This window comes from Lemur catta, chromosome 2 (genome assembly GCF_020740605.2).
Source record: "Lemur catta isolate mLemCat1 chromosome 2, mLemCat1.pri, whole genome shotgun sequence".
Lineage (NCBI taxonomy): Eukaryota > Metazoa > Chordata > Mammalia > Primates > Lemuridae > Lemur > Lemur catta.
The window spans coordinates 8,812,821-8,829,390 of NC_059129.1; the positions used below are offsets into that span (position 1 = coordinate 8,812,821).

General features: G+C 47.8%; 1 protein-coding gene across 2 annotated transcripts in view; it reads right to left on the reverse strand.

Annotated features, from left to right (window-relative positions):
* Positions 1 to 16,570, reverse strand: part of CPPED1 (calcineurin like phosphoesterase domain containing 1) — a 94,927-nt gene that overhangs the window by 11,798 nt on the left and 66,559 nt on the right. For both annotated transcript variants that reach the window (XM_045542630.1, XM_045542629.1), the window contains exon 3: positions 14,207 to 14,629. In XM_045542630.1, the coding sequence (XP_045398586.1) occupies positions 14,207 to 14,629 (423 nt within the window). The remainder of the gene's footprint in view (positions 1 to 14,206; positions 14,630 to 16,570) is intronic.

Sequence of the window (16,570 nt, forward strand, 5' to 3'; positions counted from 1 at the left end):
ATTTGCATGCTTTTTTTCTCCTGTTAATCTGTTTATTGTCAGTTCATTTCAGCAGTGAACCTTCAGAAGGCAGAACAAAAGAGCTTTCCTTCTGTCCCTACACTGGTATGTAAAATCTAGGCTGTTAGATGCTCTTATGTTGGAACGATAAAAACTCTGTGAACCGGGAGGTAAGAAGGTTTCAGAGCCTTGAGCCCTCTAAGGATTGCTCATGCAGTAGTGTAGCTTCCCAGAGAGCCTCCAGGACCCTGGGGCAGAGACTGCCTGGGGGGAACGAGTCTTGTCTGTGCAGTCCCTGGGTCCGGGTCTCTGGGGAGGAGGGAGGAGCCCATCTGTTCCCGCTGGCTGCAGCAGCATCAGCAGAGGGGAAGCAGGTGTGGGTTAAGGAGCCCCCACACCAAGCAGCTCTGCCTCCGTAGACCTGGGTGGGGCGAGGGGGCGTTACCTCCTTCTGACGCGAAGGCCCTCAAGGACGTCACTGAGATGGGACCAGGTGCTCCTGGGCTGGGCCCTGCTGGAAACCTGGGATCACGCCTCTCCTCCTCTCGTGGGTGCCACAGAAACACCCACACATCTGGCCACCCCAGGCATGGCTCAGATGTCTGGTCCATGTGACATAAAACATCTGGCCTGTCTTAGGATTCAAAGCCTCCTCTTGGGATTCTCCCCCCACCCCACTCCCTTTTTAATATTTTGCTTGGATAGGAAGCAACGGCTCAGTTGTCGAATTGACCTTCACCAAGGCCAACGCCTCTATAACCTGAAGAGATTTCTTTGCCTTGAAGGACTTTTTGCCCCCAAACTTTCCTTCCCTGTAAAATAGCCATGTGCTATGATTTGAATGTTGTCTCTCAAAGCTCATGTGTTAGAAACTTAATTCCCAGTGAAACAGTATTGAAAGGTGGGAACTTTAAGAGGTGCTTAGGTCAGGAGAGCTCTGCCCACGTGGCTGGATTAATGCCATTATTGGGAGGAGGGGGTTCCTGATAAAAGGGTAAATTTGGCCCAGTCCCCTCCTCTCACCCTTTTCCTTGCACACTGTCTGACCCTTCCACCTTCCGCCATCAGAAGACACAGGATGAAGACCCTTGCCAGATGCAGGTCCCTCGACCTTGGACCTCCCAGCCTCCAGAACGGTAAGAAACAAATCTCTGTTCTTTATACATTGCCCAGTCTGAGTTATTCCATTATAACAGCACAAAATGAACTAAGACACCATGTAAATTATACTTCTCTTGCCTCGCCTAAATGATAATCAACAATGAATATATTCTTCCTTTTCAAGGTTCCTTGCAGTTGAAACTAAGAGAAGGTGGGAGGGGGATGGATGAAACACAATTCTTGATGGCAGAAAAGTGGCCTAGAGATCACCAAGGCCCTGCGTTTTCAGCGTCATCAGGCTGGAAGTCGTTCTGCTGGAATTCTGAGGAAGCCTGGACGAAGAGGTTTGGGGGTCACAGTCATTGCACCAACACCCAGAGGCAGCCGAGAGGGACCCGTGCCCCTGTTCATAGCTTGACGTTTCGCACTTCCGCCCACAGCATCCTCATCCCACCTACAATTAGAAAGGGCACGGGCCTTCCCGCCCTTTGGAGCCCACGAGCTCTCCTGCTCCAGGGCAAAGAGTGGTGTTGGGAGATAATTACTCTCCGGGCCAGAGGTGCCTGGCCGCCCTGCTGCGTCCACAGCCCTGGGAGTGTGGTTACAGCATCGCTTCCCCGCCCCAGACGCGAGGATTATTTACGCTCCTGCCGCCTCCAGACTCACTGCCCCTTACTCCTTTTCTACACGGGAGCCCATCCATGCTCAACTTTTAATGTTGTCCCCTTTCTGATGACTTGCAAGTTCAAAACCTGAGGAATAGGCAAGAGAAAGGCTTTATTTTATTAATCCTGATATGTGGGTGACAGAAACGCAGTGGCAGCTTGGGGTGGGAGCCAGGGGTCGGGGGACACAGGCTTGAACCTCGGTTTAGCCGCTGCTGAGCTGTGCGGCTGTGGCACAGACATTAACGTCTCTGAGCCACAGTTTCCTCATTTGGAAGCCAAGACTAGTACCAGCCACCCTCAGTGTCACCAGGAGCGAGGGAGAATCAGAGACACGCCCAGGGTTGCACAGCAGGAAGTTAACGTGTCCCATACTCAGGCGGCGCTCGATAATTATACTTTCCTCTCATCCTCCTCGGAGTATCTGATCAGGATCTTTTTTTTTTTTTTCATTTGCACAAATTATATCTTTCTCACTATTCATAATTTCCTCTTTATTTCTAAAAGAAGATGGCAGGCTTGTGTAGGAGACGGAGCATGGGGCCCACGTGAAGGTTCCACTCCAGAATGGACAATTTTCTAGATTTCCATGCCCTATCTTAAACACAGCTGTCAGGACAAGAGCTCATTAAAAAAGATTGTTTTGACTGACAGAATGCTCATGGATCAAATTGGAAATCCATCCAAAAATACTTGAGGGAGGTAGACAGAGGTGGTGCGAGCCATGGAAGGGAAATGTTTTGCAGAGTGTGGAAGATGAGATTTGCTAAGAAGAAAGCGCCTGCCTTTGGCTCCAGCCAGGAAGGCAGAGAGGGGAGAGAGGTGGCCATGAAGACGTGAGGGCCCTGGGTAAGTCGGTTTCCGTTTTAATACCCAGAGCAAGAAAAACTCTAATCAGGTGATGATCCCTTAAAGAACACGCATTAGCTGAATTTGCACTTTTCCTTACCTCTGGACTCCAGTGTGCCCCTGCCTCCTGTTCCGGCTCAGTGTCCTCCGGCAGGTCTTCCCCTTCTACCAGCCCTGGAGGCGGTGGCCTTCCTGGGGCTCTGTCCATAACCTGACTTCGTCTTCTTATCTTCCTGGTCACTGTGACTGCACCCTCTGTTGTCACCTCAGCCACCCCACCTGCTGAAGATTCCGAATCATTTCCCAGCCCAGACTCTGTTCTTCGGCTTCCTGATGTCCCTGCAAACTCTCCTCACTCCCTTCACCCTGATGCCTGCTGCTCCTCTTGTGGGTTTACCTGGACCATCACGCAGCCGTCCAACCCAGGGATGCAGGAGTCACCTGAGACCCTCCCCCCCCACAACCTGGTCCACGCATCCTGTGCCGATGGTCTCTGCACCCGCTCCCACCTCGCTCCATCCTCAGTGCGGTCTTCCTGGTGGCCTGCTCTCCTGTCCTCCTCTCTGCCTCCAGATGTGTCAGGAGACACTCAGCTGTCGTGCCACGGTGGCCTGAACAAGTACAGGGAGTGTGCGTGTTTATCTGTGCTTTGTTGGTCCCATGAAGAGGAAGGAGGCGCAGTGCAGAGCGGGAGCAGTAGCTCAAGGATCTCCTGAAGGATCCAGGCTCCTTCCACCTTCCTGCCTTGCCATCCCCAGCTTGTAACTTTTGTCCTCAAGATTGCAGATGGCTCAGGGCTGCTGGGCACCATGTCCAAGCTCCAAGGAGGAAGAAGAGGAATAGGCCAACAAAAAGTGTTCCTGGAAGCCCCACTTGCTAAATTCCTGAACTGGGTCACATGGCCACACCTGGCAGTATGGGGGTCTGGAGAGGGGGCATCTCAGCCTGTCATGCTGGGCCCAGAACAAAGCCAGGGCTCTGTTAAAAAGGGAGAAAATGCAACTTGATAGACTGAGCAAGGCCATCTTTCTAAAATGCAGAACCCAATTTGCCACTAATCTGAGTAAAAGCTCTCATGGTTCCCATCACCCTAGGAGGGTCCTGATCTGGCTCCTATGACATGGCATCAAACACAGCGTTTCTACCAGAGCCTGCTCTGGTCACTGAGCAACTTCACAGCCAGCTCCAGTACCTGGCGAGCTGTTCTGTGGCTCTGGCCTCTGCTCATGTTGTGCACCCTTCCTGCCCACGTCTGCCTGATGAACTCTTATTCATCCTTCAAGACCCTGCTCATTCCTTTCCCCCTGTGGGGAAACATCCCCGGCCGAGCTAGACAGGGCTGATGCTCCTTCTCCTGTTCCTTGCATGTTGTTCTCCTTTTGTCCTGTGGTTTCTGGTTCCCATCTTGGTTTCCCCGACTGGTCTGTGAGCTCCTGGGGGCAGAGGCCAGGTCTGTTTATCTGAGTATCCATCCCCAGGATGAACTGCGTCAAGCAGCTGCTCTGTAAGGACTCTCGGATAAATGAATGAATGAATGGACAGATGGATGGTTGGATACTGAATGAATAAATGAAACTTGTGCCAACTCATAAGCTCATCTGCCCTCTTTGCAAATATTAGTAAAGCGGGGTCGGGGGTGCAGTTCCAGAATTTTCTGATTTTAGAAAAAACTTGCCATGTTCCTTACAAAAGGAGGCCCGACATTACTAGAAAGAGGGTGGAAGCCGGAGGCAGTGGAATGAGCACTGACTTTGAATCCTGTCACTTACATGCCAAACATAAGCTACTTTCCCGCCCTGAACATCGTTTCCTCAATTTTGAAAAGCAGGTGGTAGCAGACCACTCTTGGAGTGGTTGTGAGTTTCAGAGGTGATGTGTTTAACCCTCCTGCACATACGCACTATCACATGCTGGGGACACGATGCTTCTTGGTACTGTGTTTTAAATAAGGTGTGCACATGAGATTTCTCTTCCTTGCCAGTGGAGACACTGCTGGTTGCCTCTCAACATCTGTGCCCTCCCTTTTCCTCCTGGTTTTGTTCTGCGAAACGTCCTGCTCTGGGAGGTCAAGGGCTTATCCCCCGAACCAGGATTGAGGCAACTGTGACCATTCTCCTCCTGTGGCCACAGGGGGCTGGGAAGGGCCGAGGTCTGGATACAGAGACGTGGGAGAAGATCACTGGGGTGTCTGGGAAAGATGATGTTTTTTTCGTAAAGTTCCTTTTTCTGCCTCTGGGGCTGGTCAAGTCTTAACGTGATGTCTAGAACTGTGCCAGCCATCTGAGAAGTCCAGCCTAAGCAAAGGGCCACACTGGGGAGGCTAGGGCAGGTATATGGATAGACCCTGGCCACACAGTCAGCCAGGCTGAGTGACTGACCCACCTGTGCCCTTCTGCCCGCGTGAGAAAATAAATAGCCGCACTCTCTGAGCTGGGGGCCTTGCAGCTTCCTGCAGAGTCCAAAGGAGCTGACACCTGTTAGAAGAGTAACTCTCCTTTCGGGGTGTCCAGTGATCCATCTCAACACCATGTAAGTTGGCCTTACAAAATAGTAGAGTTTGCCTGTTATCCAAGAGGTCCCAGGAAGTTTCCTTGTTAGGGTGGGACTGAGCGAGACCCTGTTAGAAAATTGTTTTGACATTGACCTTTTCGTCCTTGTTCCTACTCCTGTGAAACTGCTTTCCCAAGCATCTTGGGTTCCACAGGACCAAGGCCGGATCCAAAGGCAGTGAGTGCTGCGGCAGGCTCCTCGTCAGAGAGGGAGGACACAGACACGGGGCAGGTGGCTGAGCAACCCTCGGCCGTGTCTATGTGGCAACTGGGAGGCGATTCAGAAGTGAGAGACGGGCAGTACCCATTGGAGGCAGAGTGTGAGTCACTGCAACACCCCAAACACGGCCAACTGAACACAAAGAAAGAAAATCTCTTCCCTCTCTGATGTAGAGTGTAGCCTGTCATTTGTGGCTAGAGGAGATTAAGCGTGGAAAGGGCTAAGTGGTATAAGTTTTTTAAAGGGACTGATGGCTCTATAAACATTATCTTTAAATGTAAGTGTCAGTGGTGACTGATCGTTGAGTACCCAGACCGGGGGCAGCAAACTGGAGCCCAGCATCTGTTTTCTGACGCGGCCTATGCGCTGAGAATGCTTCTTACATTTCCAAATGGCTGCATTTGGGTTTCTGTAAGTGCTTACGTAATATCCTCAATTTTGTCTCTTAGCCCACAAAGTCTAAAATATTTACTATCTGGCCCTTGATAGAAATAGTTTGCCAACCCCTCACCGAGACTCCATTATAGGGATCCTTTTTATTATTCTTTCATTTTTCTTGAGAAATTAAAAAGAAATAACGTAACATTCAAATTCCCACCACCCAGAGATTACAAATACTAATATCCTGTAAGATCTAGTTTTACATTTTGTAAAAAAGAAATGAAATATCACAATCATAGCCAAAGTCCCTCTTAACTGCTTCCTGCTATCCCAGGGGTTCTTCGCTTGACCTTTAAGGAACGTGCAGCTTTCTGGGAGAGCGCCTGGCCGGGGATCTGGCCAGAGGGTCAGTGACCCTGACCGGAAGACAGGCCCGGAGATCACAATGATTCCAGGTATTGATGGATTAATAACACAGAAGAGTTTTCTTTCTCTTGAAAAGTCTTTGCCATAGGCAGATACGTGGGCTTGGCACAGAGTAGGCAACCCCCCAATTTACTGAATTAACTGAATAGGTGTCCCAAACGCAGACATTTGCGGGAGTGATTTCATGAAGGCACAGCCATGAAGTAAAGGTTGCTATGAATTAAGGTAAAGGAATAAGAAAAAAAAAAAAAAAAAAAAGAAGAAGGAAGGAAGGAAGAAGGAAGGAGGGATGAAACATCACCAACATGGGAGTCACCCAGGGCAACAGGTACCACGCGACTCACATATTCCTAAGAGTAACCGCACCCTATCCAACAGGCAGCCGGCAAAATACTTACACCTTCACATGTGATTTATGGAGAGAGAGACTTAAATACTGAAAAGTGTGTCTGAAGTATGTCGAAGTCCCACAATAAGATGTCCACATCAGTTGAAATTCTAGGTCCTTCCCTGACTCTTCCCATGGGCTCTGAGCTTCCTGAGGGCGGGACCGACGCCTACTTGCCTTTGTGCCCCCGGTTTCCACGTGCAGAGAGCAGGTGCAGTAAATGTTGGGAAGGGAAAAGATCAATATGACAATAAGCAAAATACCCAGCCCCAGTGTCAAGAGCTCCGATCAGAATGCTGAATCTCTTCAGCGAAACACAACACGTGGTCATCACGTTTGGCCTTGCCAAGGCCCATTTTAGGCATTCGTTCCACAAATATGAAACCATGCAGGCATTTTTTAAGATTGGGGCTTATTTGTGCACAAAGAAGTTCACAATAGTAGGATTGATCACAGAGAACAAGGGGAGACAGCCTGAATGTTCAATAATGGCAGAAGAGTTAAAGGCACACGGTGTGTCTATGGAGTACGACATAGCCGTGGTTTGGGGAACATTTTTAATGACATGAGATGATGCTTCGTGTGACATAATCTTGTGCTTCCAAAATGCTCACATATGATCTCAGCTATATGAAAACGAGGCATTTCTTATTAACAAGAAAACATTAAAGAATGGACTGCTTATAAACCAGGCCCCTACTCAAAATCCCTCAACCTGTGCAAGCAGACAGACTACACCTTTATGTGAAACCACAGATCAACTGAAGACGCAGGATTTCATAAAGCTGATGACAACGACACTGGGGATCATCAGCAAATAAGGTTCTGGTGGAGTAAACACACATACACGCATTAATTAGTTCCCGAGAAGCCAATAATCGGATTATTGACGGACTCAGAAAGAGACCCTCAGGAAAACTGATGAAATCTGTAAATAACCCTCAATGATACTGCTGCCAGCGTCAAATGTAAAGGGCAGGACCCAATTGTTTCAGACAATTTAGGACAAGGAGACCAAGTTGACACTTGATCATTTCTTTGCTCATTCTGAGGTGGTGCACATTGGCTGTAGCAACCGACATCTTATTAAATACAAGTCGAAATTAACTGCATTTGCCAGAATCTGATGCACCCAGTTTCCACACCTGTACTGCAGACCTGGATAAAGCATCTTTAAGGTCATGACAATGTCTGGCACCCAAGGGGACTGACCTAAATCAGGGCTGTATTCTTTTACTTCCAAGTCAGTCACCAACGTGCAAACATTGCTTTTAAGTAAAATGAAAAAAGCAATGAAATTAAAGCAATTTCAACCTTTATTTTATATAGAACGTTCTAGATCAGTACTTATAATGTTGGAAATAGTGGGGAAGAGAAATGTCTTTTAAATGAAGGCAAGTCCAGAGATTAAAAAAATAATAATAATCACTGGAACTAGTAGAGGAAGTGAGAGTGTTTCGCTAGGCTAGGGATACTGGAGTTTTACAAAGAGGTCCCACCATTAATTTCAAAATGACGCTAATTGCTATTTTTAAAACATGACTTAAAAAGAGAAAAAGATATACTATTTTGACTGGATAAACTTCAACAGACACTGCTGTTTCCCATGAACCAAGGGCTTTCTGAAACGTTGCAATGGGATTTTTCGACAAATGCTTAAATTTCTATTTTCAGAGTGATTTATAACCCCAGAGAAGGAACTTCAGTCTTGTTCAGTCCTCTGTCCTCAGTGCCTTGCACGGGGCCTGGTCTATTTGCTGAATGAGTAAATATTGACTTAACTTCAGGAAGCAGCAGCACACATTTACACATGCCAGATTCTCAATTTATAAATATTTACCATCAAGACTTGATTTTAACTTTAATTAGCCCAACTGTTAAGGATACCTCCAAAGTGAGAAATGTAATCCATCACTTCACACCACATGTAGCTCCAGCAGTTGGTCTTTTATCTAGGTTTATAATGAACGAGACTCAGACATCAAATGACTAAAGCGTGAGGTTTTATGGTGAATTGATTGAAACATAAAACGGGCCAAACCTGGGAAAATGAATTCAAGACCAAGTCCTACAAAATAAATTAAAGAGGGTAAAATTCTTCAAGCTGATATGCCCCCAGAGACTCTAGATTCTACAGGCACTTTAAAAAAAAAAAGAAAAAAAGGACTGTTGGGGAGTTTTCACTGGTTAAAAAAAGTTTTTTAAAAATGCATTTTAAACAGAGAACATCGTAAGATGGCCGTCATTATCTTGTGGACGAACATTTGCTAGATGTGGAAAAATCTGACTATGAAATTAAGATTCAAAGGTGTGTTTATTAACATATTAATTGGTGAGGTATGTGCTTTAAAAAATAGAGTCAAATTCGATCACGAAATTCCACAGGAATTTTTCATCTACTCCAGTGATCACCACCTTTTTAAACTAGTACCCCCTTTCCATAAAGCTAAAAGTAACATGCATTGCTCATCCACTGTGCTATGTTATATGGCCCCTGAATCCTGCCAGCCCAGATGCTAGCCGCCCCCCAGACTGTCTCCAGAAATTCTGCCTTATCTGCATACTACCTATACTGTTATTTAGTTAATATTTTTAAGTTGATGAACTAGTTATAATTTTTCCAATACATGTTAAAACAAACACCCAAGTATTAGACATTTTAAGTGCCCCCCATGGGCCTTTCCCTGCAACCTCCACCCTCACATCACATTCCGGGCCCCGGGTGGGATGTGTGCCTCACCCACGCACACCCTCCATGGAGGAACCAGAGGTGACTTGATCTGGGCAGATCCTTCAGTGAGTCACGCGGCTACCACAACAGGGTCACCGGAAGCATCTTAGAATTAGACATATACATAATGCAGTCAAGGTTGGGGAGAGCAAGAGCAACACATCCTAACGGGAATACTTCTTTAAGCCACGGGTTGGAACACTAGCCTGCAGGCCCACCACCAGTTTTTGTAATTAAGTTTTCCTGGGCTGTGGCCACACCCAGTTGTTTATGTGTTATCTCTGGCTACTCTCACCGTACAAAGCCTGAGTAGCTGCTAAGCCCAAAATGCTTACTGTTTGACCTTTGACAGGAAAAGTTTGCAGACCCTGCTCCAGGCGATGTGTTTTCCATCAGAAAGTCAGTTGGTAAACACCAACCCATAGGTGACATGGACATTACTCATAATTGTGATGATAAGTAGATTTGAATCAAGCTTGATTCAGCTCCATTTAGCCAGTATTTATTTTCAAAGGGGCGACTCTGTGACAGTCCTGCCTAGGGCCTGGGCTTACACAAGTCAATAAAGCTGGGCCCCCCTTTTTCCTAGTGAGTCAGGATGTAAACTAATAATTTCAATACAACTCAGTAAGATATTAGAGTAGGATTTAATGTTTTATTCTTCCTACAAAGTAGACCCTGGAAACTTGACCTTTTTGTTTTTTAAAACTTTGAAATTCTAAAACCATAACCATGGGCTAAGATCTCTCTCTCTCATTTTTTTTTAAAACGCATAAACACTAGAGGTGAGACTCTAATTCTGTGAAATTACTCATTAACTTTTACAGGGAAGATCAACTTACTGAAATTTTTCATAATTGCCAAATTTGCTCTGGGCTTTGTAATGCACAGTTCTAATCTCTTATATTGAGAATGGAAAAAAGAAAAGGTATTGAGATATCAAGGGAAACATGGTCATTTAAAGAGCTACACTTGTTTTTTAAGACTGAATTTTTAAATTGGAATCTGTATTAACTGGGTCACATATTAACCTTCTTGCTCAAAGAGGCAGGAGGGACGGAGACAATGTCTGGGCTCAACCAAGATTTCATTATCTACTACCTGTCTTTGCAACTCCAACTAGGTATCAGGTGAATTAAGGGGAAAACCAATTTCTGCATCCCTTGGATGTGATAAAATTGATTATCCTCAGGCGGAGCAAAAGAAGACAGAAAATGATGGGTGCCGCTTCACATCTGTGTATCTGTCCTGCCCTGATAACTGTTTATTTGTACCAGCTATTGACAACGGTTTTGTATCATACAAAGAAGGGTTTTTACTGAGCTTCCAAAGCAGAAACAGGATGCATCCGTTTCTAGGGAAACCTGTGCTTGGAAGCTCGTGGGTTTCGAATCACAGAATGCATGCTCACACTCACGGTGGCCCACTGTACAGCGACACCCCTTCCTCCTCATGTACCTCACCCCATCTTAAAAGAATTAATGCAACAATGGGAGATGATTGTTGATGCTCATTATTAAATCACTGATTCATCCCACACAATGATTCAGAATTATTCACTGAGCTTGCTGGAAGGAAGCTGGGTTCTGCCTCCATGGTGGTTTGGGGAGGGATGTGCTCTTTAAAAGGATATTTTATAACAACACAATTATCATAATTAAAAGCTACCCTGATATCTTGATGAGCTTTTGACATATTTTTGAGTACTGGCATTTCAGCAAAGGAGATAAATGAGCCTGAAATAGTATTAGGGAATAATATTGCTGTGGGGTGGGGGGAGCAGGAGGCAGTATTAAATACCATCTGCCGTCATCACCCCCAATTTTATCCCAGTCTTCAAGTTAATGATTTTTGCAAAATACCACTTGAACTTCTGGCTTTCCAGAATGAGTTCCAATTATACTGCTGTGACCCAAGCCGTTCTCTGCATTACTGAGTCACGGCTGTGTACAGGCCCCACGAGAGCCCACCTACCTGTGCTCAGCCTGCGACAGAGCTGTGCCCACATCTGATTCGGATCTTTCTGATGCTGCCCGGGGTTTGTTCTGTGTTTGAGACGGCACTAAGCGAAGGGTCTAGTTTGGCAAGCTACTGACACTGACAGGCGACTGCAGGGAGGGCTCCCGTCTCCCTGGTGAAGACCCTCCGGAGGGTGGCCATGGAGAGGCCCCTTCTAATACCTGATGGAGGTGGCTGGGGGAGACAGAAGGGAGGGGGCCCTTGGGAAGAGAGAAAGGCTGCTGAGGGACCCTGGAGAGCCAGCACAGGGACCGCAGCAGGGAGATACACAAGTGGAGGCCCTGGAGGCCACGTGTTGGGAGGTTGATGGGTCTGGGACTTGCTCTGCCCTGGGCCTGGCACCCAGACAGCGCTAAACAAACCAGTGAGCTGCGTCAGTCTCAGTCGGCCACCGAGGGCAGGAGCGAGAGTCAAAGACTTTCATTCCTTCACTCGTTCCACAAACACTGATGAAGCATTCAGTGTGAGCAAAGGCCTGATCCAGGCCTCCCGAATGCAGAGATGAACATAACCCCGTCCTTGCCCCCGGGGAGCCAAGAGTCTGATGGGGGATTCAGACGTGTCAATGCTTGTAAATCTGTTTGACAAGTGCTGGGATTGAGGAAGAACCCGGGACGGGGGGAGAACCTCATACAGAAGAGGTGCCAAGGTTGAGCGGGCTTGGCCAGGCGACACGGCGGAGGCTGGAGGGGAAGGCACTGGATGGGGCGGCGAAGAGCTGGGCCTTACCTGGGGGCGAGGGGAGCCCCTGGAGGGTTCAGGCTGTGCAGCTCACGCCCCCTGGCTGCCAGGTGGACAAGGCACTAGAATGAGCAGGAGTGGAGCAGGGAGCCCAGTGCAGAGCTGCTGCCAGGACCCAGGCGAGGCCATGGGGGCCTGAGGAAGGGGACGGGCTGCAGAGATGTGAGGAGGTATCATTAAAGGGCCGTGGGATATCCGAGTGCCCCCACCCCCATCACCCCTGCAAGGGGGCTCCGACTGGAGATGGAGGCATCAGGATTCCGGAGCCTGATGCTGTTAAGAGTGGAACCAGGTCACTAACCCCCTGCTCTGTCTCAGGCCTACCAAGCAAACTCCTGATTATAATTTGGCTTCCCATGTAGCTCTGCCCACGGGAAGAGACCGCGCTGCCAGGGCAGAGGGGAAGGCTTCGGGCTTGCTTTAGACTAATCAACTGGCATTCTGGTTGCAGAAATCAGTCTGTGAGCTGGGATAATTGGAGCTCACCTGCAGACACAGCCCAGCTCCGGGTGTGCTGACAGCTCGGGCTCCTGAGCTCGCAGGGCTGCAGCCCTGAGTGGGTGGGCGGGGGCCGGTGCACCCTGGATGTCTGGGGCTCTTGGTGGGCGGTCAGCAGGCCTCGCCTCACGGTGCCCTGTTAGAGCTGTGGGTCGTCTCCTATCTGGGGGTGCTCTGTCCTATGATGGGGAAATCCAGAACCACAGGCCACTCAGAACGTGGCTGGCGAGAACGCAGAGCAGAGAGCAGTCACCAGGATGGCATTTGCATCATTTAACATTTGATTTGAAAGGAATCATTTCGGTGGCATTAAATGTTCTCTCTGGCTTTATTCTCTGTTACAAAATAGTCTCCATGGTGGCACTAATGCTGTCTTGACACTTTGCTTCCTTGTCATCAGAACATTTTTCTGCACCAACTCAAGCATGGCATGAAATTTCAAAGGTCTTAATAGAAGTTTTCCAACTTCATCTCCATGGAACAGTTGGAAAATGTCTCCAATTATGTGAGCTTTTTGTAAAATGTCTCTAAAATACAGAAGGGTCTATTGTACTTTTCTCGTGCAAATGCAAACACATTTAACACTCAAAGATGAAAAGAAGAGGATCGGAATTCTTTCTTTCTTTTTTTTTTTTAAATGAATACTTGCTACGGGGTCAAGCCACCTCCCTCCCTCTACCCCATAACAAATAAATGAATATATTTAAACTTTAGAAGTGTTTGACACAACGAAGCCCTGGAAAGATCCGAAAGGAGGAATTAGGACTAAGACAAGAGTCACAAGAGGTGTCAAAATTAGAATCCTATCAAGTCACAGTAACCCAGGGCATCGGCCTAGAACACACTGTACCTCCAGGCCGAGGCAGGTGCTGCCAGGCGCAGAGAGGCGGTGTTGGGCCAGTGTCACAGAGCCTGCCGCCAGAAGCGGAGGTCCCACCTCCCCGAAGGGGGTGTCGTCATTCCGTGTGTGCACGCATGTCCCAGGTATGATCAGCTAAAAATCTACAGCAGGGTAAGATGAACTAAATACATTTCTGTCTCCTGATTCTGGAAGAGAACTTAATCCACTCACTCAGGGAAAACTGCCAAGGCCCCGGGACCTGCCCACTAAAGCCACATCCCAGGATTCCCTGGCTTACGGCTGTCTCATACTGGTGGGAAGCTGGGCTCTTAAAGGTTATCTGTCCTTAAGCAAGTTCCTGCTGCCCAGAGAAATGAGAAAAGGTGGGTGTCTTCCCTTCTCCCAGGGAACATGCAGCCGAATTCATATCCACCTACCCTGCCCCCGGCAAGAACCTCCCACTTCCAGGACTCCCATCTCCAACTGTCAGCAGCTACCCCATGTGTAGTACTTGGTAGGCTAGGGGCTGTTCTATGTGCTTTATAGGACTTTTCTCATTTATCCCCACACCCACTCTGTAAGAGAGCCACTACTACTGCTCCCATTTTACAGATTAGGAAACTGAGGCTCAGAAGGATGAGGCAGCCAGGCAGCCAGAGGGTGGCAGAGCTGGGATCAGAACCCAAAGCCCCACCCTCTCTCCCCTTTGCCAGGTTGCAGAGGGGCCGGAGAAGGACCTGGAAACCCCCTCTCCAGACTGCCCTCCACCCAGGCACCCGTGGCCCTGGGGCCGCTACCTGCTTTGGTGAACTTGTCCGCCATCTCCTTCCGCACGGACTTGGTGAGGTTGAAGTAGTCGTCGTCTTCGTCGATGCTCTGCAGGAACAGCGGGATGTGCTGGAAGACCACGGCGTGCTGGCAGCGCCGCTGCTCCGCGATCCCCAGCTGCAGGTCCAGCCACCGGTCCTGGGCCTGCTTCAGGGCAGGGCACTTGGAGGCGTCGTACAAGAACTGGGAGTTGAGGACCAGGAAGAGGACGCCCCCGACCCAGAAGCTGAAATAGTCGTCTCCCCAAGTCCGGCAGAACTCCTCTATGGTCTCGGCTGTGGGGACGTTGCCCACGTCGTGGTTGCCGCTGACGAGAACCAGTGGGATCTCCCTGTCAACCGCCCTGAGCACCCGCTGCAGGTCCTCCGTCTGCTCCTTCCGCCAGGGTGTCCCTGGAAAAGGGAGGGTCATGTCCTGAGATGGCCAGAGGCTGTTTACGTATTTACTAATATAAAATTCAGAAAGAATCTAGAAATCCACCCAACCTAGCACATGGAAACTACAAAAAGTAGTCATAAGCTAAAAGGAAATCAAGTGGGGTGAGTGCCTCTGTCTGTCCCTTTGAGTTGAGAGACTCCTGTCCTTCCCCAGGACACCTTGGAGGTTCATCATCTACATGGCCACTACCCCACGTTTGTTGAGTGATGGTGTGCGGTCAATCCTGATAGTAAATACTAGTGAAGCTTAATTTCTACCTTTTATGTCAATGAATGCTAAATATAGGCCCACAACAGTGGCTCATGCCTGTAATCCCAGCATTTTGGGAGGCTGAGGCTTGCTGGAGGCCAGGAGTTCGAGACTAGCCTGGGCAACATAGTGAGATCCCATCTCTACAAAGAAAAAAAAAACTAAAAAAAGAAGAATGCTAAATACAGATGGTTGTAACGTTTCTCCCCCAGCTCAATAGCACATCCCGTGTACCCTTGTGATGTGTAGACCCAGCTTTGAACACTAGCCCCACACTGATGGCTATTTTAAGTTTTTCTTACCATACCCATGGCCTCGCGGACTGTGTGAACAACTTTACAGGAAAAAATCCTTAGACACTGAATGGCTAGAGCAACTGACATGGGCGTCTTGCCTAACACCCCCTACAGAGGAAGGGGCCCTTTATAGTCCAACCAGTGTATGAGGGCACAAGGGCTCCACATGCCACAGTTAAGCGTATTCCCTTCCGCTCACAGGACTCAGAATGGAAATGATTATTCGGACAGAGAGTTGGAAAGAGTGTGGGCAACCAGCACCCGCCCCCTTCGGATTGCTGGGTCCCACACTTCCTGTAATAATGTCTCAAAGCTTTTAATAAATGGATTTTAAAATGACCCATTCAATTCCACATCTGTTTCTTTGAGCCTCTCAAAGGCAATTTATTCAACAAATATTTATTGAGTGCCGACTATGTAAAAGGCACTGATTTAGTTACGGGGGACGAGCTGTGAGCTAAAGAGACAAACCGTTCCCTCTCCACCGAGGAGTCGGATAATTTGGAGTGAACTACAGATGCGCACCCATCTGCATCGGATGGTTTCAGGCATTACTGAGAAAGCAACAGGGAAAGGATACACTTCCAGCACCACGTGAGTCCCGAGGAATGTGCCCGGTACCAGGCAAAGACAGCACAAGGAAAATGAGGAAAAAGAGCTGCTCACCTTCCCTAGGCATGCTGAAAACTCCCCTGAAAAATGCTGCATAAGCGGAGGAAAGTTGTACCCAACATTCCATCATGAATTAAAAAGAAAGCAAATAAGTCCTTATGAAGCAATTACAGGTAATAAAGACCAGGAAGCAGAAACAAAGACATTCAGAGTCTAGACAGTTCTAAAATAACAGCTGTGAAATAGGAACTGATAGAACTCAGGAAAGAAACTGAGAAAAAAAAGACAACAAGACAAAACTCTTTCAGAAATGACAACTACAAGATGACTATTACTGAGATTTCCTTTACGGCCAACTGTGTGCCGGGTTCTCCAAATCTCCCATGTGAGCTTGCAAAGAACGTGCGTTCTCTAATTGCTGAATATTGAGTTCTGCAATGCCCGAACTGCATATTTCCACTCAATCAAATTTATTAACGCTGCAGTTCAAATCTCCTGTGTCATTATTCTTTTCTTTTGGCCTGTTGATCTATATTAGTTTCTGAGAGAATTGGTTAAGTCGTCGCTATAATTGTGTACCAATCCATCTCTCCTTGTAAATCTGCCAAGGTTCATGCCATTTATTTTCAGTTACACTGGGAGATGTATTAGAGTCCAGAATTCCAATATATCACTGAAATGTTTTTACATCTAATCCTAATAAAGTAAGTGAATAAAAGGATAAGAGAAAGGTGATCT